Below are 27,641 nucleotides of genomic sequence, written 5' to 3'. Positions count from 1 at the left end.
AACTGTATCTATAAAAATTTGAGCTTAAAATCCAAGTATTTAACTTAGTATGTTAGTGTTTTAAAATTTTATTTATGTATTTATTTTTTAGTAGAGATGGGATCCCCCACTATGCTGCTCAGGCTGGTCGCGAACTCTTGGGCTCAAGCGTTCCTCCCACCTTAGCCTGCCAAAGTGCTGGATTACAGGTGTGAGCCACCACGCCCAGCAATCCAAGTGTTCTTTAGAAGGAGAAGACAATTCTGGGTGCCACAATCATTATTTCCACATTTTTTTTTTTTTTTTTGAAACAGGGTCTCAGCCAGGTGCAGTGGCTCATGCCTGTAATCCCAGCACTTCAGGAGGATAAGGCGGGCGGATTACCTAAGGTTAGGAGTTAAAGACCAGCCCAGCCAACATGGTGAAACCCCGTCTCTACCAAAAATACAAAAAAATTAGCTGGGCGTGGTGGCGTTCACCTGTAAACCCAGCTACTCGGGAGGCTGAGGCAAAAGAATCGCTTGAACTAGGGAGGCGGAGGTTGCAGTGAGCCAAGATTGCGCCATTGCACTCCAGCCTGGGCAACAAGAGCAAAACTCCGTCTCAAAAAAAAAAAAAAAAAGAAACAGGGTCTCACTCTGTCACCTAGACTGGAATGCAGTGGCATGATCACAGCTCACTGCAGCTTCAACTTCCTGGGTTCAGGTGATCCTCCCACCTCAGCCTCCTGAGTAGCTAGTACTACAGGTGCACATCACCAAGCCACCTGGCTCATTTTTGTATTTTTCTGTAGAGATGGAGTTTTGCCATGTGGCCCAGGCTGGTCTCGAACTCCTGGGCTCATGATCTACCCATCTCTGCCTCCCAAAGTGTTGGCATTACAGGGGTGAGCCACTACGCCTAGCTTCCACATCTTTTCATGTTTCATATAAGAAAAATTTCTCCTGATTAGAAAAACAGGTAAGCAGGAATACATACTACACACAGGAAAATAACAAAATAAAAGATAATACTGATCAATTCATTTACCTAAAAAACTAGCTAGAGTTCACAAAGACATTCCAGATTTGCTACCTGAAATGTTACATATTTCTTAATTTAGAGCAGGGGTCAACAAACTACAGCCCACCTGTAAAACCCAGCACTCTGCTGTTTTTGTACATCAAAATATTTTTTTCATACTAGTTCCCAAGTTTGATGTAAATAAATCAATTTTATTGAACACAGACACACTCATCATTTACATATTGTCTATGGCTAATTTCATGCTAAGGGGCAGAGGTGAGTAGTTACCAAAGACTCCATGGCCCACAAAGCCTAAAATATTTACCATCTGACCCTTTACAGAAAAATTTTGCTGACTCCTGATTTACAGAACAAATAGGAATATACGCCATGAGATAAATCCTTAAGTTCTTCACAAAACAGTAGTTTTAAGACCAGAAAAACATAAAAATTCTGAGCTAAAAGTTCTAGATATGTGACTTAATACATGTATGATCTTGAGCAGAATCGCTCTTAAAATACTGGGCTTATAATATCCAAGATAAAAGATAAATTTCAGTTGACTTACCTAATATTCTTGTCATTGTTCAATAAGAAACGACCCAGGATATTTATGGCTAGGACCTAAAGAGAAACAGCATAGGTCGAAATTTAGGAAAATTGAAGTTTTATATTGTTTCCTCAGTTTAAAGGATCACTTCGTGGCCTCTGGTGCTTCACAGACTGCTAGCAAAAAAAAAAAGGAGCCGGGTGCGGTGGTTCACACCTGTAATCCCAGAACTTTGGGAGGCCAAGGCTGGTGGATCACAAGCTCAGTGAGTCAAGATCGTACCACTGTATTCCAGTCAGAGCAACAGAGCAAGACTCCGTCTCAAAAAAAAAAAAAAAGGAAAAAATCTAAAGGCAAACTCTTAAAATCATATTCTAAAGGTAAGTGCTGGAAGGTTGTTTTAATGCTTTGACACTGTTTTGTCAGTGGATGAATAATATTAGTACAGCCTCTTTAAGGGAAATCTGGCAATAACTATATTTAAAATGAATATATATTCTCTGTTTTATCAATTTCACTTTTAGGAATTGATCTGACAAACAACTGCACATATAGACAAAAGTCTACTGTGGCACTACTGATAACTGCAAATGATAGGAGATACCCTAAAACTCCGTTAATAGCAAATTTGCTAATCATACTATGGCACACCCATGCAATGGAACGTCACGCAGCCATTAAGACAGAATGCATTCTGACACATGGTTCAACCTTGAAGACATTATGTTAAATGAAATAAGATAATCTGCTTTTCAAAAGGATAAAAACTGTACAGTTCCACTTATATGAGGTACTGTGATATGATGAAATACATATTTGGTTTTTGTCCCTGTTTCCTGGCATACAACTCCTAAATCCCTTGGAATTTCCTGTGTGACAGCATCTTTAGTTCTAATGATATGACTCTCAATGGGCTCCTAAGATAGCCTCAGAATGGAGACTGGTTGCCAAGGGAACAACCATGATATTAGAGGACTGGAACTTTCAGTCCCATCCCCCAACCTTGGGGAGGGGAGAGATGCTGAAGGTTAAGCTGATCACCAATGATTTAATCAATCATGTCTGCGTAATGAGGCCTCCAAAAATCCCAAATTGACAGGGTTCAGAGGAGCTTCCAGATAGCTGAACATGTGGAGCTTCCTGGAGGGCCGCACATCTGGAGAGGGTATGGAAGCTTCCAACCCCTTCCCACATGCCTTGCCCTATGCATCTCTTCCATCTGGCTGTTCATCTATATCCTTTATAACAAACCAGCAAGCATAAGTAAAGTGTTTCCCTGAGTTCTGTGAGCCACTCTAGCAAACTAACCAAAATTGAGGAGGGGGTTGTGGGAACCCTGACTTACAGTTGGTTGGTCACAAGCACAGGTCACAACCTGAGCTTGGGAGTGGCATCTGAAGTTGGGGCAGGGGGGTCAGTCTTCTGGGACTGAGCCCTCAAACTGTGGGATGTGACACCTTATGTCCAGGGAGACAGTGTCAGAATTGAATTCAATTAGAGGATACCCAGCTGGTATCCACCAGAAAACTGCTTGATGTATAGGGAAATAGCCCCAACACATATGGCGTCAGAAGTGAAATGCTGGAGCTGGACATGATGGCTCACATTACTCGGGAGGCTAAGGTGGGAGGATTGCTTGAGGCCAGGAGTTCAAGATTAGCCTGAGCAACAGAGAGAGACCCTGTCGCTAAAACAAAACAAAACAAAAAAGAAGTGAAGTGTTGAATGACTGTGTGAGAGCAGAGAGTAAAAAGTAGAAAAAACATTTTGGGTTTTTTTCTTATATCTCTTCAGATGCACCTGAGAGTAGTCAAATTCACAGACAGAAAGTAGAATGGTGGTTGCCAGGGACTAGAGATAGTTACAGCATGGAGAGTTATCGTTTAATGGATACAGACTTTCAGAACACAAAAAAGTTCTGGAGATAAACTATAGTACTGGTTACACAACAAGATGAGTGTACTAACTGAACTGTTCACTTAAAAATGCTTAAAATGGTTAATTTTATGTTATATATATTTTATCACAATTAAGAAAAAAAGAACAAGACTTATCTCTATGCATAAATTTGGAAGTAGCTCCAAGATAATGTTAGGTGAACAAAGTACAGTGGGAACAATATATATGGTATGTTACCATTCTGTTTGAAACGTGGGGAGAGGAAAAGAACTTAACCTAAGTTACTCTGGTTATCTAACTAGACACCATAATGCTACAGACAAAAAGAACTGTATACAAATATTATACTCTAGTAAATTTGCTTTTTACAAGGCTATGGGCTAACAGTTCTAATATTAATAAATGATAGAATGAACAAATTCATGAAGGAGAAGGGATAACTCCTCTTTATAGAAGAATTCCAATTAATGCGAAAAAAATGAGGGAAATGGAAAATTGTCATTAGAATACATCTTAATAATTGTTGTGGGCAAGATCCTCTGGTGGATACTAAAACTGATAGGTAAAAGTCTGAGGATAGGATGTTTACATAGTCTCAAAATATCTGCCAAAATATTTTTAATTACAAAAGAAAAAATAATGACTTTACAGTGGAAAGACCCAGCAGACACCATCTCAACCAAATGATCAAGGTTAACATCACCAATGATAAGACAAATATATTTACTACATTGTTACACCTGAGATCTCCCAAAGTTTATTATAATCAATGTTAAGCCTTCAGTGGGAAGGAATATTTCAGATACCAAAAATCCAGCATTCCACATTTTGCATCATTCTTTCTTAAAGTCGAGTTCCAAATGGAATACAATTCTGAAGTACTGAAGTCCAAGTCAACCATTCTAAGTGAAACATTTAGGGGGGGAAGAAAAGATTCAAAAAGACTTACTCGCAATCCACTCTCTGACTTAATATCCATGATAGTCAAAACCGTTTCATAAAGAATAGCATTTCCTACATTTTTACTAGTCTCAGTATTAGTGGCAACCTGAAAAGACATATCGAGGGCAGTACATAAGTGATAAAAACAATGCTCCCAAAAAATATTCACAGTTAACAAGAGGCATTTTGTGATTACAGCTATCAATGAGGAAACACAAATAAAAACTGTTCCATATAACCATAATCATTCTACTCCCAGCGAAACTAAAATATATATTTAATATAAGTTTGGTCTACTCACCTGTGCTAATATATCATTCATAGCTTCACTTGAATCATCATCATTTCGTCCTAAAATTCTTAATAACCTCAAAATTCGTACCTAATGTGCAAAAGATGAGAGGTGTCAACAAATTATGTCTCACACAAAGAAATCTCACTGGTATGAAATTCAAATAACTAAATGAAGTCTTAGAAATTCATTTGGAACCATTTATTCATATCAGAAATCGTCAAAAATCAAACAGAAGAATTGAAAACATTTTCTTTATTTAGAGAAGCTATATATGCTTCTACATCTAATAAAGTTATTATAAGACAATCCACACTTCAGTACTCCACAGCTAAAGGATACTACCAGATACTACCACCTGCAGAGCTATGTTAAATAATTCAAATAATAAATGATTTTGACTATTAAAACTGTAATTTGAAGTGGGGCACAGTGGCTCTTGCCTGTAATCCCAGTACTTTGAGAGGCTGAGGTAGGCAGGCTGCTTGAGTCCAGGAGTTTGAGACCAGCCTGGGCAACATGGCAAAACCCCGTCTCTACAAAATATACAAAATGAGCCGGGCATGGTGGTGTGCACCTGAAATCCCAGCTACTTGGGAGGATCACTTGACCCTGGGAGGTCAAGGCTGCAGTGAGGCAAGATTGTGCCACTGCACTCCGGCCTAAGTGACAGAGCAAGACCTGTAATTGTATCCTCTTAATCTAATATAGAATTGTGTCACTATTCATTAATATAATTAATCAATTAACTACCAAATTTCTTTTTTTTTTAATTATTATTATACTTTAAGTTTTAGGGTACATGTGCACAATGTGCAGGTTAGTTACATATGTATACATGTGCCATGCTGGTGTGCTGCACCCATTAGCTCGCCATTTAGCATTAGGTATATCTCCTAATGCTATCCCTCCCCCCAACTACCAAATTTCTACTCAACACAAACTTAGGAAGGAAATTGTCTACTTAAAGATATTAAATTCATATAACATTTAGTTAAAACGTTCTTTCAACCTCACCTGCAAAAAGGGGTCACTGATACCAGAAACATCATGTTCTGGTGAATATCCGGACATGATGAGGTTCTTTAAAATACGAACTAATTGGGGCACAAGCTGCAGAGAAGAAAGATGCATCAAAAAACAGTGAATATTGAAGAATGTCTCATGAATAAGCAGGTCCTTTGGTTTAGAAAAAGGGTGTAAGGGTCCGAGTCCAAGTAAATTCTACTGATTTAATATACTAATGTATTGTAGATGTCTGATAAACTTAGGAGTAACTTAGGCCAATATTCAAGAAGTAGTATGTATTTTATCTGGATAAAACCAAACCAGACTTTTTTATGCCAGAGTTATATGTAAAGATATTACAAATAATATTGGGCCAGAAAGCCTATGGGAACCAGGTAAAACAGATGCCTATGGGGCATACCGCATTTCTAGTTCTGTAGAACTTGACAAACCTAGGTGGCAAAAACATGTTCAGTTTTCATCCATTCAAACATTTGCATGTAACATGTCATCACACCAAAATGCAACTAGTGATCTTATTAAAATTATAGCTTTAAAACATACAACCTCAAATAGAGAAAAAAAATCTCTTCTCTTAAGATAGAAGTTATACCCTTTTCCAACAAACAACAGGGAATACCAAAGCTGACAACAGTAATACGGTAATCAAATGGAAGACACATGAAAAAATTAAATCTTTCATCTTAAGAGAGATCAAGGCCATGAATAATTTCGTCTTCCTATTCTTAATTCATATGATACAATTTTTTTAAATTTCAGGACTTATTTATATATATGGCTTTGCGGCCTGTTTTCTTGTCTTTTCAATGAGACTATACATTCCTTATAATCAGGAATTTCCTTCCTGTCCTTCCTTTACTTTATCCATTAAGAGTCTTCTCCCTCCCCCTCCCCTCCCCCTCCCCCTTACCTCCCCCTCCCCCTCCCCCTCCGCCTCTCCCTCTCCCTTCTTCGGTCTCCCTCTCCCTTCTTTTTCCGGTCTCCCTCTGTTGCCGAAGCTGGACTGTACTGCGGTGATCTCAGCTCACTGCAACCTCCCTGCCTCGGGCTGTGATTCTCCTGTCTTGGCCTGCCGAGTGCCTGGGATTGCAGGCACGCGCCGCCACGCCTGACTGGTTTTTGTGTTTTTGGTGGAGACGGGGTTTCGCCCTGTTGACCGGGCTGGTCTCCAGCTCCTAGCCTCGAGTGATCTGCCCGCCTCGGCCTCCCGAGGTGCTGGAATTGCAGACGGAGTCTCGCTCACTCAGTGCTCAATGTTGCTCAGGCTGGAGTGCAGTAGCGTGATCTCGGCTCGCTACAACCTCCACCTCCCAACCGCCTGCCTTGGCCTCCTAAAGTGCTAAGATTACAGCCTCTGCCCCGCCGCCACCCCGTCTAGGAAGTGAGGAGCATCTCTGCCTGGCCGCCCATCGTCTGGGATGTGAGGAGCCCCTCTGCCCGGCCGCCCCGTCTGGGAAGTGAGGAGCGCCTCTGCCCGGCCGCCCAACGTCTGGGAGGTGAGGAGCGCCTCTGCCCGGTCGCCCCGTCTGGGAGGTGAGGAGCGCCTCTGCCCGGTCGCCCCGTCTGGGAGATGAGGAGCGCCTCTGCCCGGCCGCCCAACGTCTGGGAAGTGAGGAGCGCCTCTGCCCGGCCGCCCAACGTCTGGGAAGTGAGGAGCGCCTCTGCCTGGCCGCCCCGTCTGGGAGATGAGGAGCGCCTCTGCCCGGCCGCCCCGTCTGGGAGGTGAGGAGTGCCTCTGCCCGGCTGCCACCCCATCTGGGAGGAAGTGAGGAGCACCTCTGCCTGGCCGCCCCATCTGGGATGTGAGGAGCGCCTCTGCCCGGCCGCCCCGTCTGGGAGGTGAGGAGTGCCTCTGCCTGGCCACCACCCCGTCTGGGAGGAAGTGAGGAGCGCCTCTGCCCGGCCGCCACCCCGTCTGGGAGGAAGTGAGGAGCACCTCTGCCTGGCCGCCCCATCTGGGATGTGAGGAGCGCCTCTGCCCGGCCGCCCCGTCTGGGAAGTGAGGAGCGCCCCTGCCCGGCCGCCCTGTCTGGGAGGTGAGGAGCGCCTCTGCCCGGCCGCCCTGTCTGGGAGGTGTACCCAACAGCTCCGAAGAGACAGCGACCATCTGGAGCGAGCCATGAGGACGATGGCGGTTTTGTTGAAAACAAGGGGGGGAGGTGTGGGGAAAGGAAGGAGAGATCAGATTGTTGCTGTGTCTGTGTAGAAAGAGGTGGGCATAGGAGACTCCATTTTGTTCTGACTAGGAGAAATTCTTCTGCCTTGGGATGCTGTTGATCTATGGCCTTTCCCCCAGCCCCTTGCTCTCTGAAACATGTGCTGTGTCAACTCAGGGTTAAATGGATTAAGGGCGGTGCAAGATGTGCTTTGTTAAACAGATGCTTGAAGGCAGCATGCTCTTTAAGAGTCATCACCACTCCCCAATCTCAAGTACCCAGGGACACAAACACTGCAGAAGGCCGCAGGGACCTCTGCCTAGGAAAACCAGAGACCTTTGTTCATGTGTTTATCTCCTGACCTTCTCTCCACTATCATCCTTTGACCCTCCCATATCCCCCTCTCCGAGAAACACCCAAGAATCATCAATAAATACTTAATTAAAAAAAAAAAAAAAAAGAGTCCTAACACATAGTAAAGGCAATTTTACTACCAAGCCGAAGATGTTTTAAATATTGGCACTCATTTCATTTCTGTTGATCAATTACTTGATATTAAAACAAAAGGTTTGCCACAATAGGAACTTTTTACGTTTCCAACTAAAAACTCAATTTTTAGCTATATAAACAACTCTAATGACCAAAAATTAAGTTAAATAGTATGCAAAGTGAACTGCATTCCATCTTTTTTGCAGGCAATTTTAGCTACAACTCTGCTGCAACTCAGTTATTTTTTCTCACTGTATTTAGACTGTGTCCCTTCCCTACTCCCCAAGCCTAAAAGGGGATTAAGATTGAAATGAAAAGCCAAGCTATATCCAAGGCATGCACTCAAAGCATTCAAAACATTAAAGCCACTTCTAAACACAAGAAAACACAGTATGTATGAATTTAAATAAGTTGAGCCATAACAGTTTGGAATTAAGTAACTTATAAGTCACCTAAACAAAAGTCTACTTTGGACAACTCCAAATAAGACAAATCTAAGCCATGGAGATGTGTAAATTCATTAAATCTGTCAACTATGGGCAAAGTTATATTAGAGATAATAATATACCTTTTAAAACCACTTTAAATCAATATTTTTGTAATAAAACGAAGACCAAGTAGTTACCAACCTTATCTTGCATACTTCCCAATGGTCTGGGTTTTTTTTGTACTACATATAACCCTAGTTATTTTTCATCTGGTTTATTTCTTGGAAAAGTCATTTTTCCTTGGGCTATAAATTCAGAAATTGTTTTATCCACTGCCAAAAAGGTCAGCACATCACATAAGATTACCCTGGGACACAGAGCACAAATGTCTAAATGTTCAGCATACAATTCTTGGAACCCAGTTTCATTTTTCAGACAAAAATGCAAGTTATTAAAACTGATGACAAGACAAACAAAATAAGATGACATAGGGAAAGGCTGCAGCCATGAAAATCAGTTGGTGCCCACTACTCTACCTCAAAATCCTTTTAATATTCCAAAACTTCTATGTAAGATTAAGTACAGGTAGGAGAGAAATAAAAGCTCTAAGTCTGAACTGAAAGCTCAGCAGTACATACGGAGCTTTTTAAAGTATGAGGTTACCCACATGCGGTTCTAAAATATCTACTTCAAACAGCAGCAGCATTTTGTGTCAAAGCTCCAGACTAATCTGGAATTGCCATCACCAAAGCCACTGGGAAACTGCTCAAAGTTTCTCAAGTAAAGATAAAGAAAAGGCAGAGAAGAAGGCTTACAACTCAGGAAAGGCTGCAACTGAAATCCAAGGCTGACTTTGGAGTCAGGAGTTTAAGTGACAAAACAAAAACTAGACTAGGATGTTAGCCAAAAATGCTAGAACAATAACTCACAGTATTAAGCACAGCTTCAGCATTAGTATATTTTAAAAGCCACATTTGTGGATGGATACACAAAAGCTACTAAGGACCTAATGCCAGCATGCACCATCTAAAAGAGGGTTAATTCTTACCTTTTCATTCTAACATACAGCAGGATTCCAAACAGACAACAGGAACAAAACATACAAAGCAAGCATTAGGGACAGATACGGGCCTCATACTATATTACAATAATTTAATCAAGACATGAACATCTGAGGGAAAAAAAGCCAAAAAAGAACTCCTGTTAGAGCCTTACTAGATCTAAAGTACAAAGTGAGTTCTACTTACGGAATGACCAGCATCCTATAAAAGAAGTTCAATGCATGTAACTACCCAAAGAACAGTCTTCTTCTGAGTCCTCCTTACTACTGTCTTCTAAAATTAAGTGGATAAACAGAAATGTCCACTTTAAAACACTAGTTGGAAAAAAAAAAAAAAAAAAGCCGGGCGCGGTGGCTCACGCCTGTAATCTCAGAACCTGGGGAGGCTGAGGCGGGTGGATCACCTGAGGTCAAGAGTTCGAACCAGCCTGGCTAACATGGTGAAACCCCATCTCTACTAAAAATACAAAACAAAATTAGCCGGGCATGGTGGCAGGCGCCTGTAGTCCCAGCTACTCAGGAGGCCGAGGGAGGAGAATCACTTGAACCCAGGAGGTGGAGGTTGCAGTGAACCGAGATTGCACCACTGCACCCCAGCCTGGGCGACAGAGCGAGACTCCGCCATAAAAAAAAAAAAAGAGAGAGAAGGGAGTACTTAAGAGAGCTAAGACTTCCATCACAGGAGTCAATGGCCTAAAATGAACAGTAGGGTTCATTTAATTTATACTAAATTTATACTAAAGTAATAAAAAAATTTTTAGTTTTAACCTTAAAAAAATAGAAAACAGCTGGGCGCGGTGGCTCACGCCTGTAATCCCAGCACTTTGGGAGGCTGAGGCAGGTGGATCACAAGGTCAGGAGATCGAGACCACCATGGCTAACACAGTGAAACCCTGACTCTACTAAAAATACAAAAAATTAGCCGGGCGTGGTGCCAGGTGCCTGTAGTCCCAGCTACTCGGGAGGCTGAGGCAGCAGGAGAGTGGCATGAACCCGGGAGGCGGAGCTTGCAGTGAGCCGAGATCGCGCCACTGCACTCCAGCATGGGCGACAGAGCAAAACTCCCTCTCAAAAAAAAAAAAAAAGAAAAGAAAAGAAACTCCTGCCTTAAAAAAAAAAATACAAAAAAAAAAAAAAAAAACAGGCCAGGAGCAGTGGCTCACACCTGTAATCCCAGCACTTTGGGAGGCTGAGGCGGGCTGATCACCTGAGGTCAGGAGTTCAAGACCAGCTTGGCCAACATGGTGAAACCCCGACTCTCCTAAAAATACAAAAATTAGATGGGCATGGTGGCGCACACCTGTAATCCCAGCTACAAGGAAGGCTGAGGCAGAAGAATCGCTTGAACCCAGGAGGCAGAGGTTGCAGTGAGCCGAGATCGCGCCATTGCACACCAGCCTGGACAAAAAGAGCAAAACTACATCTCAAAAAAAAAACAAAAAACACACACACAAAACTCCTATTTCTAATTTGACCTCAGATTATGTTTCTTGACTCAAATGTGAAAACAGCAGATAAAACACATGAGATTGGTGTGTCTGCCAACAATGAGAGAAGACTTCTATTACGAAAGGGAAAACACAATACTAGTGCCAGTTCTTACTTATATGCCTAAATCTGGCTTCCAGCCCAACTGCATAGCAGGGCTAGTTAAATCCCTTATTCAGATCCACAGCTTGCTTTCAAAAAAATATATAATAAGAAAATCATGTACTTTTCAGGAAAATCATTTTTCAATCAAGAAAGGCTTAGGCATATAGAATGGCACCTACCTTTCTGAAATGCGCAAGCATGTCTGGGCTTCGCTCACACATTTCTGTGAGGAGGACTACAGATGTGTGGAGGACACCTGAAAGAAAAGTTCAAAGGAAAACTAAAAATGAGGCCTATTATTCAATTTTATAGAACAGGACTTTGAGTTCCTGAAGGTCAATTCCAAAAGGATAGTTGCTACTTTTGCTTTTTAATCCCCCAAAGAATCTAAGCATTGAAGTGAATACAAAGGAGGAACTTAATAGATGCCTGATTTAAAAGTGGCCAAGTTGGTAAAATCGGAATGTTTTCAACAATTATGTGATCAAAATAATTATTAAAAAGTGACGACCAATACATATGTCTCTCCATCTGAGAATATCCATAAAAACACACAATGCAAGCTAGGTATGATCTGTTCTATACTTAATCAGTAAGCTATTATCTGAGTTGTAACAGATAATTCAAGAGGCAAAAATCTTAGTAAGATTTTACATTTCCACATAAAACGCATCAAAACTCTGAGAAAACTTTGGATGACAAAGTAAATTTAATTGCTCCAGAGTCAGTAAAAACAATCTCACAATGCTTTTCACTAAGTAATAAATACGTGCTCCAAATAATTCAGTTGTTCAACAAGTACATTTTGAGCATTCTGGGCACAGCACCGAATTTGTCAAATTAAATATACCATACAATTTTTCCTCTTAGCATTTAAGCCACATGAATTTTCTTTATTCCGAACTTATTTCACTGACTTCAAATAAGAATAAAATGTTTGGGGAAAAAACAGCCACATTTCATTTAATTCCTCTGTTTTATATAAAGATTCTGAGTACCTAATACAAGCTTCTTTCAGAAATAACCCAAAAGAATTTTCACAATTTTTGAGTCTGGCAGGGTCTGGCTCTGTAGCCCAGGCTAGAGTGCAGTGGTACAATCTTGGCTCACTGCAACTTCTGCCTCCCAGGCACAAGCCATCCTCCCACTTCAGCCTCCTGAGTGGCTGGGACCACAGGCATGTGCCACCACACCCAGCTAATTTTCGTATTTTTTGCAGAGATGGGTTCTGACTTTGTTGCCCAGGCTGGTCCTGAGCTCAAATGATCTGCCCACCTTGGCCTCCCAAAGTGCTGGGATTACAGGCATGAGCTACCACGCCCAGCCGCACAAATCTTATACTCCTACCACATGATAATGAAATTTTTTCTTTTATTGTAAAACAGGCAAGAAATCAAAGGATTTTACACATGAAAATCATGGGTAGGCTCATTTGTATATTACACTAAATATTAATAACTTAATATTTTTAATAAAGTAAAAGAGGACCAGAGATGAAAGATAAGTTTACTATGAAGGAATCAATCTCTAATATAAAACTAGGATATGTGAGTGGAAAGACTTGTCAGACCAGACCTTCCTGGAAAAGTGTCTAAGGCACAGCAGAAAGGCAACTCCACTGTTCTGAGAGACACAGGACTAACATAGCCTTAAGCCTTTTCTCTTTCCCTTTCTCCCTCAATACTTCATGAATACATCCAAATTACATTACCATGGTTCTTCTCATTCAATAAATTTTTTGTTGCTGGTAAAAACATCTCCATAAGTTCAGGAACTTTCCTGATGACATGAACAGCACACAGTGCTGCCTACAAAAAAAAAATAAAAGAACAAAAGGTTTATTTCAATTATGCCAGGGCAACAAATCTTATTAAAAAACCACCAACACAAAAATCTCACCAACTAGTTCATCTACTAGAAAAATAAAGAAGGAAGAGGTTAGATGTTAGATTTATGGCTGAACACGGTGATGGCCCACTCCTATAATCCCAGCACTTTGGGAGTCCCAAGGCAGGAGAATCACTTGAGCCCAGGAGTTTGAGAACAGCCTGGGCAACACAGCAAGAACCTGCCTCTATTTAAAAAAAAATTAAGAGGAGAGAAGATTATTTATTAACTGGTTGGGGATTTCCAGTTTATACTATTATATTAAAGAGATCTTCTAGTTCACCTCTCCCTTTGTTCATATATTGCTAGACAAATAGGCAAAAACTTTCTACATTAGACTATGTATGGTTAATATGAATTTATCAAAAAGTTAAACATAACTTATGTGGAGTTTTGAGGAAGTAAAAATAGATAACGATCTCAATCTGTGATAATCATACCTCTGAGTAAGATGACTAACAGGCTATAAAAACATCACACAACTGAAAGATATATACTGTAAATGCTATAAATCTACTGTTATGTTTAATAATATCTATGTGGCCCTCAAATGACTCTACTGACATCAAGAAAATCATCTGAAAAATACTTAGTCTCTACTAAAGAAAAGATGGTTTTACTAGCTTGTTCACTGGAAAATAAAAGTACATTTAAACACTGATTTTGTATATCCCCCAAAGTAACTATAACTACGATATGTTTGAGTCAAATACCATAAAAGTTTAGCTATATCAACAAAAAAAATTTCTGCTAATTCCATCCATGTTATATTTGGGAGGAAAAAATATCTTTTTTTCTTTTTTTTTTTGAGACAGAGTCTCACTCAGTCGCCCAGGCTAGAGTGCAATGGCGCAATCTCGGCTCACTGCAAGCTCTGCCTCCTGGGTTCACGTCATTCTCCTGCCTCAGCCTCCAGGTGAGGGACTACAGGTGCCCGCCACCGCGCCCGGCTAATTTTTTTTGTATTTTTAGTAGAGACGGGTTTCACTGTGTTAGTCAGGATGGTCTCAATCTCCTGACCTTGTGATCTGCCTATCTCGGCCTCCCAAAGTGCTGGGATTACAGGCATGAGCCACCGCGCCCGGCCTATCTTTTTTTTCTAACCTGCAGGAACGTTTCATTTTAATATGATAATGAGCTTTCTGAACAAGAGTAGCTCACATATTCTTTAAGAAAAAGGACCAGCTTACAAATTAAGAAAATAATTTGTTTGCAGCCATCATTAACTGCATATCATCCTGGGAAATGGCTTGGCCCTTTCAATGCCTCTTTCCCAAACCATTAATAGAGAGGCACAGTAAATGCCAAACAGATCACAGTTTATGTTCATTTCTTGGACTTCTAAATTCCATACACTTCATTTTCAAAGGTTGTAGGGTTCAAGCAATTTTTAAAAACTCAATAAAATGCTTAGATCAACAAATAAAATCAGATAGAATAATTCTCTTCTATTACTAATCCATTCAGAAAGTGGGTTCTACATCATTCCCTAATAATTATCTAGATCCCAATACAACTGCCCTTCCAGAGACACAAAGGCACTAATACAAAGATATGGGTATTAATTATTAGGACAAAAGTAAATTCATAAAAATCTGTTCATAATCACCTTGCTGTAATACTGTTTAGAATCAGATAACTTAGGAATTTGGTATGCCACCTAGGATATATCCAGTAACATTTGTTTGTTTATAAATCATTTCCTTAAGAAAAGAGGAATTAAGGTTAATATATAATCATGTAAAACAGATTTACTGCACAGAAAAAGTGACTTTACATTATCATCAGATCTTTCAAAAATGAGTAACCTGCCTTCTCATCTCCATAATACTCCCTAATCCAGACAGACATTTGGTTCATTAAAAGTTACCTTTTTTCTTAAGTAAGAGTTGGAGGTTTTCAGGAGCTTCTCTACCTCTCCTGCAAGATCTCTGCACATCTCTGAGGAGCCCATGCAGCCGAGGGTACAAAGTGCTAACCCCTGTACGAATTGCGTGCTATGATTAAGATCACTGCAAAAGAAAAGAGGAAGGTAGGAACAAGCCTGGTGCTCCCCAAGAAGCAGCTTCACAATTTCAAACTAGTTCAGGATGACTCAAGATTTCTCCAATAACAAAAACAATAGGATTATTTGTTGCAGAAAATGTTTATCCCAACTTTATTACAAATTATCAATACAGTAAACAGACTGACAGTCCCTCCTATAGGCTTACAAGCCGATGTTTCCAGGTACCAAAGCAGTGGAAGTTGAAAAACATGTTATCTACTGGATGTCAGACACACACTTTAGAAAACTCAGCAAACTTGGCGGCGGGGTGGGGGTGGTTCACACCTGTAATCCTAGCACTTTCGGAGGCCGAGGCAAGTGGATCACCTGAGGTCAAGAGTTCGAGACCAGCCTGGCCAACATGGTGAAACCTCATCTCCACTAAAACTGTAAAAATTGGCCAAGCGTGGTGGCGGGCGCCTATAATCCCAGCTACTCGGGAGGCTGAGTAGCTACCCAGGTTCAAGTGATTCTTCTGCCTCAGCCTCTCAAGTAGCTGGGACTACAGGCGCATGCCACCACGTCCGGTTAATTTTTGTATTTTGTATTTTTAGTAGAAACGGGGTTTCACCACATTGGCCAGGCTGGTCTTGAACTCCTGACCTCGTGATCTGAGATCACCCCACTGCACTCCAGCCTGGGCAACAGAGCGAGACTCCGTCTCAAAAAGAAAAAAAAAAAAAGAACAAAGTAGGCCAGGCGCAGTGGCTCAAGCCTGTAACCCTAGTACTTTGGGAAGCCGAGGTGGGTGGATAATCTGAGGTCAGGAGTTCGAGACCAGCCTGGCCAACATGGTGAAACCCCGTCTCTACTAAAAATACAAAAATTAGCCAGGCGTGGTGGCAGGTGCCTATAATCCCAGCCACGCAGGAGGCTGAGGCAGGAGAATCACTTCAACTGGGCTGGCAGTGGGGGGAGGACGGTGGCAGCGGAGGAGGATGCAGTGAGCCAAGATCACACCACTTCACTCCAGCCTGGGCAAAAGAACAAGACTCCATCTCAAAGAAAATACAAAAAAGAACAAAGTATTTAACAGTTGTTAGAAGAAAGAAAAGTAAGACTTACTTCTTGATACAGTTGGTCATGAGAAGATGGACATCTTGTCTTTCATCTAACAGCAGCATTGCCCCTAAATAGCCAATGCGTTTGTCTGTAAATTTTTGAGAGGCAATAAGCTTGAGGCACTCCAACTGCAAAAAAAAGAAAAAAAAAAAAAGAAGGAAATTAAAAACTTGCTACCACAATCTAGAAAAGCAATGGTTTTAACCCAGAGTCCCCAGCTGGCTAAAGTAAAGTACAAATGTGTTTCAAACTACCTAAATCTTTTCTTTTCTTTGAGATGGAGTTTCGCTCTGGTTGCCCAGGCTGGAGTGCAATAGCATGATCTCGGCTCACTGCAACCTCTGCCTCCCAGGTTCAAGCCATTCTCCTGCCTCAGCCTCCCGAGTAGCTGGGATTACAGGAATTAGCCACCATGCCTGGTTAATTTTTAAATTTTTAGTAGAGACAGGGTTTCACCATGTTGGTCAGGCTGGTCTCGAACTCCTGACCTCTGCCGATCCACCTGCCTCGGCCTCCCAAAGTGCTGGGATCACAGGCATGAGCCACCGCACCTGGATCTCTTTCTTTCTTTCTTTCTTTTTTGAGACGGGGTTTTTGCTCTTGTCGCCCAGGGGCTAGAGTGCAATGGCGCGATCCCGGCTCACTGCAACCTCCACCTCCTGGGTTCAAGCAATTCTCCTGCCTCAGCCTCCCGAGTAACTGGGACTACAGGCCCCCACCACCGAACCCAGGTAATTTTTTTTTTTTATATTTTTAGAACAGACAAGGTTTCAACATGTTGGCCAGGCTGGTCACGAACTCCTGCCCACAGATGATTCGCCCGCCTCGGCCTCCCAAAGTGCTGGTATTACAGGCCTAAGCCACCGCGCCCAGCCAAACTACCTAAATCTTTTTAGAAGGCAAAGATTTAAGACCTTTGGATATCTTAATAGAAATCAAGTTCTAGAACAGATCATTTTATCAAGGCCCCATGATATTTGCCATTCAAATAATCTCTCAGTTTTACATTAGTTTTGCAGATTCACACAAACACAAACTAGAAGTATTATAAGAGATTAACAAACCAAATTCCTACTTTAATTCCCAAGTTACATTAAATGAGCACCTAACGTGTATTTTAGGTATAGTTCCATTTTGGGAATTTAAAAAAACTCAATAACTAGAAATACACCAACCCATACTAACCATGAGGAACGTATAATTAATTTAAAAAGTGAGAGGCAATAACTAAGTTTAATATAATGTGGAAAGTATGTGAACCAAGTACATTCAGAGCTTGATCCAAGTACTATGGGAGAGGGTGAGGGTTTAGGAATCCAATACAGAAAAAAACAAAAAACAGAGGAAAACTCAGTAGTGGAATTAAGCTAAAATGATTTACATGATTTCTTCTTTACATCATTGTTAGAAATAGCTTCTTAGGGCTTAAGAGTTCTTGTAAATTAGTTTGTCCCTCTACTTGGCCTTTCTTGAACCACCTTCAAAATCACTTTGACATACTTTATCACTCCATCTTGACAAACATGGAAAAGGCCAAAACATTACCTCTACAGCAGTATTCAAAGTGCGTACACAAGACAGACTAACCAAGAAGAGTTTTAAAAACCATGATCCCCTTTAGAATCATACCTCCCAAGGAAAGGGGCTCAAATGGATACCTGTGTATACAGGAAGCTAAAATCACGTAAGACTACTTTCCATTATGAATTTATCTACTAAATTCGAAAGTGAAATTGAGGAAAGTAAAACAGTTCCACAGAGTTGTTTCAAGCTATTTAAAAATTGTTCTCTCAATGTACCTGCATTAAAAATATCTAAAGTTAGCTGAATGACTATACTATCACGAGCATTTCAAAGAAGTCTCCAAGGAAAATAACCAGGATCAAAAAGGAAAACATAAATGCCTTGTGAAATTGAAAACATTATGTAAGTAACAAATCTTCTCTTTCTTCTTCACATTCAATTTAAATTTAAACAGCAATTTCTGAAACAAGTTGATGAAAGTCATCTTTACAATGTCAACAGAAAATTTACTAAGGTGAATGAGAAAATCAGAAGCTAAAATATTATCAAACAAATCTTACTCTTTTTCAAACTGGTTTTTCAAACTGGTTTTTCAATCTTCTCATTTCATAATTCTATAAGTATTTTAGTAGTGAAAGCAAATGTTCCAAGAATCAGATATCAGAGTTTTCATCATTCTCATTCAATCTTACTTCTGACAAACTCCAAGCATTACACAAATTATCCAAAAATATTTTATTAGGAATAGGACATACTCTTAGGCATTAATACTACTTTGTGGTTTTAGGGTCAAGTGTGGTTTTTTTGTTTTTGTTTTTTTTGCACGACCATTTCTTATTAAACTATACAAAAAAAGGCAGGCCAGGAGCAGTGACTCACGCCTGTAATCCCAGCACTTTGGGAGGCCAAGGTGGATGGATCACCAGAGATCAGGAGTTCGAGACCAGCCTGGCCAACATGGTGAAACCCTGTTTCTACTAAAAATACAAAAATTAGCCAGGTGCGGTGGTGGGCACCTGTAATCCCCGCTACTCGGGAGGCTGAGACAGGAGAATTGTTTGAAATTTGAAGGCGGAGGTTGCAGTGAGCTGAGATCGCGCCACTGCACTCCAGCCTAGGAAAAGAGCCAAACTGTTTACAAAAAAAAAAAAAAACCTATACCAAAAAGGGAGGGGAGGGGAGCAGCTGTGGGGTTTGGCCCCAACCCCAGCCCACCCCCAGTCTGGCGCTGTCTGAGAGGAGGGGATCTGAGGGAGATCCCAGGCAGGATACGGATGAGGCAGGACATGAGGCTAGGGGATGCAGAGGTTAGGCAGGAGAGGCTACCAGAGGGTGGGGGAAGCGGGAGGGAGGCAAGAAGAAAACAGAGAGGAGCAACTGGGGGCCAGCTGGGGAGCTCAGATGGAGCAGGTCAGCAGGTGGAACAATGGCAGAGTGAGGGTGGAGGGGTCAGTGTCTGGAGAGGCGGAAATGAGAAAGCTGGGGAGAAAGAAGAGGGTGGCGGCTCTGGTGCAGGGCCCATAGCAAGGAGCCAGGTGAAGAGTGGCCAGACTTGTCTGCTCCCACCACAACCTCCAGGCCGAGAGAGGCCTCCCATCCCCAGCCTGTTGGCAGGAGGTCATGCCGATGCCCCATTCTGTCTTCTACTGCTAGGGATCCGGTTCATCCTCCTCTTCGGCAGCTCTCTTCAGCTCGAGCCCTTCATCATCTCCTTCTTCCTCTTTGGGCCCGTTCTCCTCCTCCTCCACCACTTCTTTCTTTCACTCTTTCTGGCTTGCCTTCTCCTCCACCTTCTCCTTCAGGTCCTTGGTGCCCAACTCAGCCACTGCCTCCACGCTTTTCTCCAACATGGTGCTAGGACTGGGGCTGGCAGGGAGCTAGGGTCCCAGGGCCAAGACAGAGGGGCCCTGGACAGTGGAGGGTGGCTGAGACCAGAACCTGGCATTGTGACAGTGGCGGCGGCAGCAGTGGCTGCTCAGTCGGGTCAAGTTTTAAGATAGTCACACTAAGTCACCAGTGACTGATGAATACAAGCTGTTTTTTGTAACATTTGTTTAAGACATACCTAAAATTTGCCCTCTCCCTCTGTGTGCAGCAGGCACAGAGAAGAGGTGGAAAAACAAAACAAACAACAACAACAAAAAAAAACCTTACCTAAAAACTAAACAGCAAAAAGAAAAACTGAAATTTAAAGGGGCAAGCATTATTTCAATATTCCATTTATACAAAAACAAGCATTTGCTTTTTGAAGGTGACAAATCTAAGGGAAAATATAAGGTTATATGACTGGAAATAGCATCTGATATATACTCTCCAGTGATGGATTAACTCTGATCACACTTTATACTTAAGTGGCCAGCAATAGTGCTGAGAACATACCATGTTTAATCTTTAAGAATGTTATCAAGGCAGGGCGCAGTGGCCCACACCTGTAATCCTAGCACTTTGGGAGGCCGAGGTGGGTGGATTGCCTGCTCAGGAGTTCTAGACCAGCCTGCGCAACACGGTGAAACCCTGTCTCTACTGAAATACAAAAAATTAGCCAGGCGTGGCGGCGTGCGCCTGTAATCCCAGCTACCCGGGAGGCTGAGGAAGGAGAATCACTTGAAAGCGGGAGGAGGAGGTTGCAGTGAGCTGAGATCGCGCCACTGCCCTCCAGCCAGGGCAACAAATCAAGATTCTGTCTTTAAAAAAAGAAAAAAAAAAGGGAAAAAAAAAGAATGTTATCAAAGTTATCAAATGTTGAAAAAGAAAGATAAAGGTTTGGGGGAAAAAAGTACAATGGGGGAGATGCACACAAAAGGAGGGCATCCATTTTTCCGCAGCAATCTCCAAATCTCCAAAAGCAAAACTCCACACTGTTGCATGAGTTAAAGAACAGAAGGAAAAAAGTAATCAATTACATGCATCTGCCCCTTAGGTAACAATCTCAAATATTTCAGTGGAGTACTACTACTCCACTTAAAGTGACTTGAAAAACCTACCTGAAACATTTCTAACCACAACTCTAGCAGACGCCTTAAGACCAGAGTAAGCAGTCCAGCTTTTATATCCGAACTCCACACAATTAACGGAAAACTTTTACTTCAAACTCTTCTCAGCAGAAGCATTCTAGTCAGCCATTAGCAACAAGCCTAAGAGATCGACGTTTTCAGCCCCCTATGTAACAAATACAGTGCCTGAAGAAGTGGTTCCCAAACTTAACTGGTCAGAACAGGTAGGAGAGTTTTGAAAACTGTGGGTCACCCACCACCCCCACCCCACCCCTGCCGATATTCTGATGGAGTAAATTTGACGTAGACACTGACAATTTAATTTTCACAGTTTTTCTAGATGACTCTCTTTTTTGGGGAGTGGTGGGGAGAGTCTCACTCTGTCACCCAGGCTGGAGTGCAGTGGTGCTATCTTGGCTCAATTCAACCTCCTCTGACTCTCACGTTCAAGCAGTTCTCGTGCCTCAACCTCCCAAGTAGCTGGGACTACAGATGCATGCCACCAACCCCAGCTAATTTTTGTGTTTTTAGTAGAGATGGAGTTTTGCCATGTTAACCAGGCTGGTCTCAAACTCCTGGCTTCAAGTGATCTGCCCACCTCGGCCTCCCAAAGTGCTGGGATTACAGGTGTGAGCAATCACACCCCGCCAAATGGCTCTTAATGTTACAATTTTCTTTGAATTTCAAAGCTATTTTACGAAGAGAACTTTCCATGTTTCTGGCCGTTTTACATTTTCCTGTAGCAAGTACAAATGTTGCCACTTATCAATGTTTAATCCGGTTACCCCTGGATAAAAGCTGCACCTATTTTGTTAGCTTTTAGAACAGTTTCGCACACGGTCAGATGCACATCTAAATTGCTCACACCTGTAATCCCAGCACTTTGGGTAGGCCGAGGTGGGAGGACTCCTTGAGCCCAGGAGCTCGAGACAAGTCCAGGCAACCCAGCAAGACCCCATCTCTACAAAATTTAAAAACAAAAAATTTTGTTTAAATTTCTTTTTTTTTTTTTTTGAGACGAAGTCTGGCTCTGTCACCCAGGCTGGGGTGCAGTGGTGCGATCTCGGCTCACTGCAACCTCTGCCTCCTGGGTTCAAGCGATTCTCCTGCCTCAGCCTCCCAAGTAGCTGAGACTACAGGCATGCAGCACTGTGTCCGGCTAATTTTTGTATTTTTAGTAGAGACGGGGTTCCGCCATGTTGGCCAGGCTGGTCTTGAACTCCTGACCTCAAGCAATCCACCCGTTTTGGCCTCGTGCTGGGATTACAGGCATGAGCCACCGCGCCGGCCAAAAGTTTCTTAAACAAAGTTTTGTCTTAAAATTTGGTTTAAAAATTTTTTTAAATCAGCCAGGCGTGGTGGCATGCGCCTGTAGTCTCAACTACTCAAGAGGCTCAGGCCGCAGGATCGCTTGAACCTCCTGCTGAAGGCTGCAGTGAACTATGATTGCACCACTGCACTCCAGCCTGAGTGACAGTAAGATCCTGTCTCTTAATTAAAAAAAAAAAAAAAAATTGCACCTTTATGATATGAACAATCACCTTAATGAAAAGATGCAATTAAAATTCTGTAAATATTAACAGGCCTGCAACTGATTGGGTAGACCTTTTTAAAAGTTACCTTTATTTATTTTATTTTTTTGTTTAGAGACAGGTCTTGCTATACCGCCCAAGCTGGAGTACAATGGCATGATCACAGTTCACTGTTAGTTCACAGTTAGTAACCTCTAACTCTTGGGCTCAGGCCATCCTCCTGCCTCAGCCTCCCAAGTAGCTACAACTATAGGCATGTGCCACGACATGAGGCTAATTTTTTACTTTTTTTTTTTTTTTTTGAGCTGGAGTCTCGCTCTGTCGCCCAGGCTGGAGTGCAGTGGCGTGATCCCGGCTCACTGCAACCTCCGCCTCCCAGGTTCAAATGATTCTCCTGCCTCAGCCTCTCGAGTAGCTGGGACTACAGGTGCACGGTGCCATGCCCAACTAATTTTTTGTATTTTAGTAAAGACAGGGTTTCACCATATTGCCCAGGCTAGTGTCAAACTCCTGAGCTCAGGCCATCCGCCTGCCTCAGCCTCCTAAAGTGCTGGAATTACAAGCATGAGCCACTGTACCCAGCCCTAACTTTTTACTTTTGTAGAGATGAGGTCTCACTATGTTACCTGGGCTGGTCTTGAATTCCTGTCCTCAAATGATCCTTCTGCCTTGGCCTCCCAAAGTGCGGGATTATAGGCATGGGCCACCATATCCAACCTATTTCTTTTTAATATTCAGAAATAACTGCCTGGTTTATACACACACACCTAAAATCATCATTTTTGAAAAGCAAGCTTGTTACAACTGCACTACCACCATGTAGGCCTGACAACATAAAATCTATATAGACTAGAGTCTGTTTTTTCATTCTTCTGGCAGAAAAACAAAAAACAAAAACCTGACATTCCTAGTGAATCCAATTTTTTCTTTTGAGAAAATTATGAAATATTCCACTCAAAATACATAAAAATCACGTAACTGTCACTGACCCACCAAGCAGCTTTATCAAATCTTAACATTTCACCCTATTTAAGTTTTTAACACTACAAATTCAACTGAAGCCCTCTGTGTACTGGGCCTCAATCTCATTTCTCCATCCCAGAAGTAATCAAAACCCTAAACTGCTGCTCATGACTGCCATGCCATATATTCTTACTACACATGGAGAGACAGGTGGTTTTAAATGTTTTAAACTTTAAACAAATATCAAACTGTATTCCTACTCTTTTCACTCAACAGCTTTGAGTATTACTCACATCAAGACAAGAAGTTCTAATTCAGTCATAACTCACTGCTACATAGTATCCCACTTTTGAATATAAACTTACCTATTATTTGAGGACAAACAGATTGTTTGCAATGCTTTACCTATTAGAAACACTGCTGAAATGAATACTCTTATACATACATGTCTTTGTATACTGGAAAATTTATCTAGGTTATATACCTAAGGAGGCTTGATCAAATTCAGATTTTTCAGGTTTTGCTTTGTTCTGTTGTGATCTCATTTTGCAAATATGCACCACTTAGAGCCAGTGGTATGAACTTTCATCAGGAGGCGTATAATTATTTTTGGTAGTCGTCTCTCTTTTGTGACATTAGCAGCACTGATGATCATCATGGGTTGCAAAATGATTATATTCTAACTCATTCCTTTATTTATCAGTTGGACTACAGCTCTAAGAAGAAACTTCTCTACATAAAAGGAAGGCCATACTATTGCTAAGGAAAGGCAATATAAATGTTTATTTCAATCAATTACAATTATTATCCTTTTTTTTATAGACACAGTCTCACTCCGCCAACCAGGATGGAGTGCAGTGGCACGATCTTGCCTCACTGCAGCCTTCGCCTCCCAGGTTCAAGCGATTCTCAAGCCTCAGCCTCCGGAATACCTGGGATTACAGGTATCTGCCACCATGCCCGGCTAATTTTTGTATTTTTAGTAGAGATGGGGTTTCACTATGTTGGTCAGGCTGGTCTCGAACTCCTGAGCTCAAGCAATCTGCCCGCCTCAGGCTCACAAAAGACTGAGATTACAGGTTTAGTCACCGCACCCAGCCTACAATTATTATTATTATTATTATTTTTTTTTTTTTTTTGAGATGGAGTCTCGCTCTGTTGCCCAGGGTGGAGTGCAGTGGCGCAGTCTTGGCTCACTGCAACCTTCACCTCCCGGGTTCAAGCGATTCTCCTGCCTCAGCCTCCTGAGTAGCTGGGATTAATAGGTGCCTGCCAACACACCTGGTTAATTTTTGTATTTTTAGTAGAGATGGAGTTTCACCATGTTGGCCAGGATGGTATTGAACTCCTGACCTTGTGATCTGCCCGCCTCGGCCTCCCAAAGTGCTGGGATTACAGGCATGAGCCACCATGCCCGGCCAATTATTATTCTTATTAATACTCAAATTATCTCTTTTGGGGGTATGACTGCCTCTTCTGGTGACTACTGAAACTTTTGACATGATCTTTGCAGTCTTTCTTGCTTTCTGGCATAGTAACATCGTTCAAGCTTATTTTGTACATTTCCTTACCCTGGATTTGGGATCAGCCATCTTTCCAACGGGCTGAAAATAGTATTTGGAGACCACAATCTAGGCTTAAGGATAGCTCATTGCTTCTGGTCTGGTCATTAATTCTGAGGCTTTTCAAGGAATAGTACTAGCTTAAGTACTTTTTTTTAAGAAAAAATTCCTTAATGTGAGAAAGCGTGTCTACTAAACCCTATGACAGTCACCCACATATTACTGTAGAGCATTTGTTTACGGCTTTAACAAGAGTGGCTATTATCATCACTTATTTGCAATAATGTACTACCTGTACAGTGTAATAAGAAAATAAGAAAATGTATAAGGATATCAAAGGAAAAAAAAGAACTGCCATTGTTTGCAGACAATAGTAGTATTGACTACATGGAAACAATGACGTCCACAGAGACTCTTAGAACCAAGTTCAATAATGTGGCAAAGTAGATAAATATTTTTAAAAATCAATTATATCACTATAGATCTACAACATAATTATTTAAAATTTTAAAGGATACTATTTGCAACAGAAACAAGAGCTCTAAAGAATCTACAAATATATTTCTCCAAAGATGTGTTAAGACTTAAAAATCCTGTGTTTTAAGGGACATTTTTTAAAAAGATGCATAAGACTCTACGGAGAACACTGTAAAATTTAGAGAAGCTAAAGAAGTGCAGTCCTATGCTACACAGATGGAAGGGAAGAATATCCTACACAGGTAATTGGGTATGGCAAGCAAGGCTAGAACTGAGGAAAAACAGAATCAGGCCCAGCCTAAAAGCAGCATACTACTGACATATGGAAATGTAGATTTCCATTCCACAAATCTTATTATGTTTCTAAGAGAAACTAGAAACCCAGATTTCTATGGAAATTCTTTTTTTTTTTTTTTTTTTTTAATGTACTGGCAGAAACAATTTTAAATACCATACAGGACAAAAAAGAACACATCTCTGGAAGAATTTGGCCCCGAGCCACCAGTTTTCTACTCCTGCAATCTACCTACTTATCTTTAGAAAATTCACTAATATTTCTGGGTTGTGCTTAACCTACACACGCAAAAGGTTACACACACTACAGGAAATCTATCACCACTTTTGTTATAAAAATGCTGAGGATACTGTCTCTTACATTATTAAGAGACTCCTAGACAAAAGGTCCATATAAAAAAATCTCTTGGAATTCAGTGCTTCAAAAAACATTGCTGTCCTTTAGGAAATGGTAAAATGCATAACATTTGAGGCTTTTTATATACAAAATGTGTCGAACACTTCTAACTTAATCTTCATAATAACACTATGAAGTGGGCATTAAGATTGTCCCCATTTTACAGATGAGGAAACTGAGACACAGAAAGGTTAAAGATCTTGCTCAAAGCCAGAAGTCACATGCAGGCAGTCTGGTTCTCTGCAGTTTTGCTCTTCCATCTTGGCAATAACAATTACCTAAGAGCTGACTGTCTCTTTTCTTGCCTTAGCTGTCACGCCAACAGCAACTACACTGGCCTTACGCTCTAAAAGCTTCCTTTTTCCAACTCTTAATTTTTACTATTCTTTTTCTCTTTAATGTAGATGCTGGTAGTTTATGCCATCTCAAATCCTTTGTACAGCAAGGCAGGGCTAAGATATTTTTTTGTTGTTGTTTGAGACAGAGTCTCGCTTTGTCGCCCAGGCTGGAGGGCAATGGTATGATCTCGGCTCACTGCAACCTCCACCTTCCAGGTTCAAGTGATTCTCCTGCCTCAGCCTCCCGAGTAGCTGGGATTACAGGTGCCCACCATCACGCCTGGCTAATTTTTGTATTTTTAGTAGAGACAGAGTTTCACCATGTTGGCCAGGATGGTCTCAAACTCCTGACTTCAGGTGATCTACCCACCTCAGCCTCCCAAAGTGCCAGGATTACAGGCATAAGTCACCGTGTCCATCCTACCCCTTAAGTTTTATTGCAAAACTTAAGACTTTTAAAATATAGCTACTAGAAATTTTTAAATTTCTAGTAGCTTGTATTTTATTTCTATCAGGACCATACTAGATACTGCAGTAAAAAGTTTTAAAAAGGTGAAATTAGTTTTAATAATATTCTTTAATCAATATATCTAAAATATCATTTCAACATATGATCAACACAAAAATTATAATTAGGTATTTTACACTTGCTTTTGCACTAAAGCTTCTATATACAGTATGTACTTTACACTTACAGCACATCTCAATTTGTACATTTTCATCAGAAATAGCTAAACTAAAAAGAAAAAAAAAGAAATAGCTGAACTGTATTTAGATTTCATAAAATTTACTATTTATAAAGTAGACTCACATACCCAAGTTGTTTAAAACATATTTAAAAGTCTTCCAATAACTAGGCTGGGTGTGGTGGCTCACACCTGTAATCCCAGCACTTTGGGAGGCCAAGACGGTGGATCATTTGAGGTCAGGAGTTCAAGACTAGTCTGGCCAACATGGTGAAACCCTGTCTCTACCAAAAATACAAAAATTAGCCGGGTGTGGTGGCGGGTGCCTATAGCCCAGCTACTCAGGAGGCTGAGGCAGGAGAATCGCTTGAACCTGGGTAGTGAAGGCTGCAATGAGCCGAGATCGTGCCACTGCACTTCAGCCTGGGCAAGAGCAAGACACCATCTCAAAAAAAAA

At 41.4% G+C, this 27,641-nt stretch overlaps 2 protein-coding genes across 3 annotated transcripts in view; one reads left to right on the top strand and one right to left on the bottom strand.

Annotated features, from left to right (window-relative positions):
* The window catches only part of AP1G1 (adaptor related protein complex 1 subunit gamma 1), a gene marked incomplete at its 5' end in the record, with an annotated part of 80,010 nt that overhangs the window by 28,467 nt on the left and 23,902 nt on the right, over positions 1-27,641 (bottom strand). The window contains 8 exon segments of the mRNA NM_001133262.1: positions 1,553-1,608; positions 4,383-4,481; positions 4,677-4,757; positions 5,685-5,780; positions 11,602-11,678; positions 13,134-13,230; positions 15,180-15,321; positions 16,422-16,546. Coding sequence (NP_001126734.1) covers positions 1,553-1,608; positions 4,383-4,481; positions 4,677-4,757; positions 5,685-5,780; positions 11,602-11,678; positions 13,134-13,230; positions 15,180-15,321; positions 16,422-16,546 — 773 coding nt within the window.
* Positions 2,521-27,641, top strand: part of ATXN1L (ataxin 1 like) — a 97,989-nt gene continuing 72,868 nt past the window's right edge. The window contains exons 1-3 of one of the 2 annotated variants that reach the window (XM_054534070.1): positions 2,538-2,699; positions 17,030-17,149; positions 24,253-24,374. The gene's annotated coding sequence lies outside the window, so the exon portion shown is untranslated. Of the gene's footprint in view, positions 2,700-17,029; positions 17,150-24,252; positions 24,375-27,641 lie in introns of both variants that reach the window. The other variant, XM_054534071.1, reaches the window with a different exon arrangement.

Source organism: Pongo abelii, chromosome 18, assembly GCF_028885655.2.
Source record: "Pongo abelii isolate AG06213 chromosome 18, NHGRI_mPonAbe1-v2.0_pri, whole genome shotgun sequence".
Classification (NCBI taxonomy): Eukaryota; Metazoa; Chordata; class Mammalia; order Primates; family Hominidae; genus Pongo; species Pongo abelii.
Note: the sequence above shows the minus strand (reverse complement) of the source record. Positions and strands in the feature narration are given on the sequence as shown.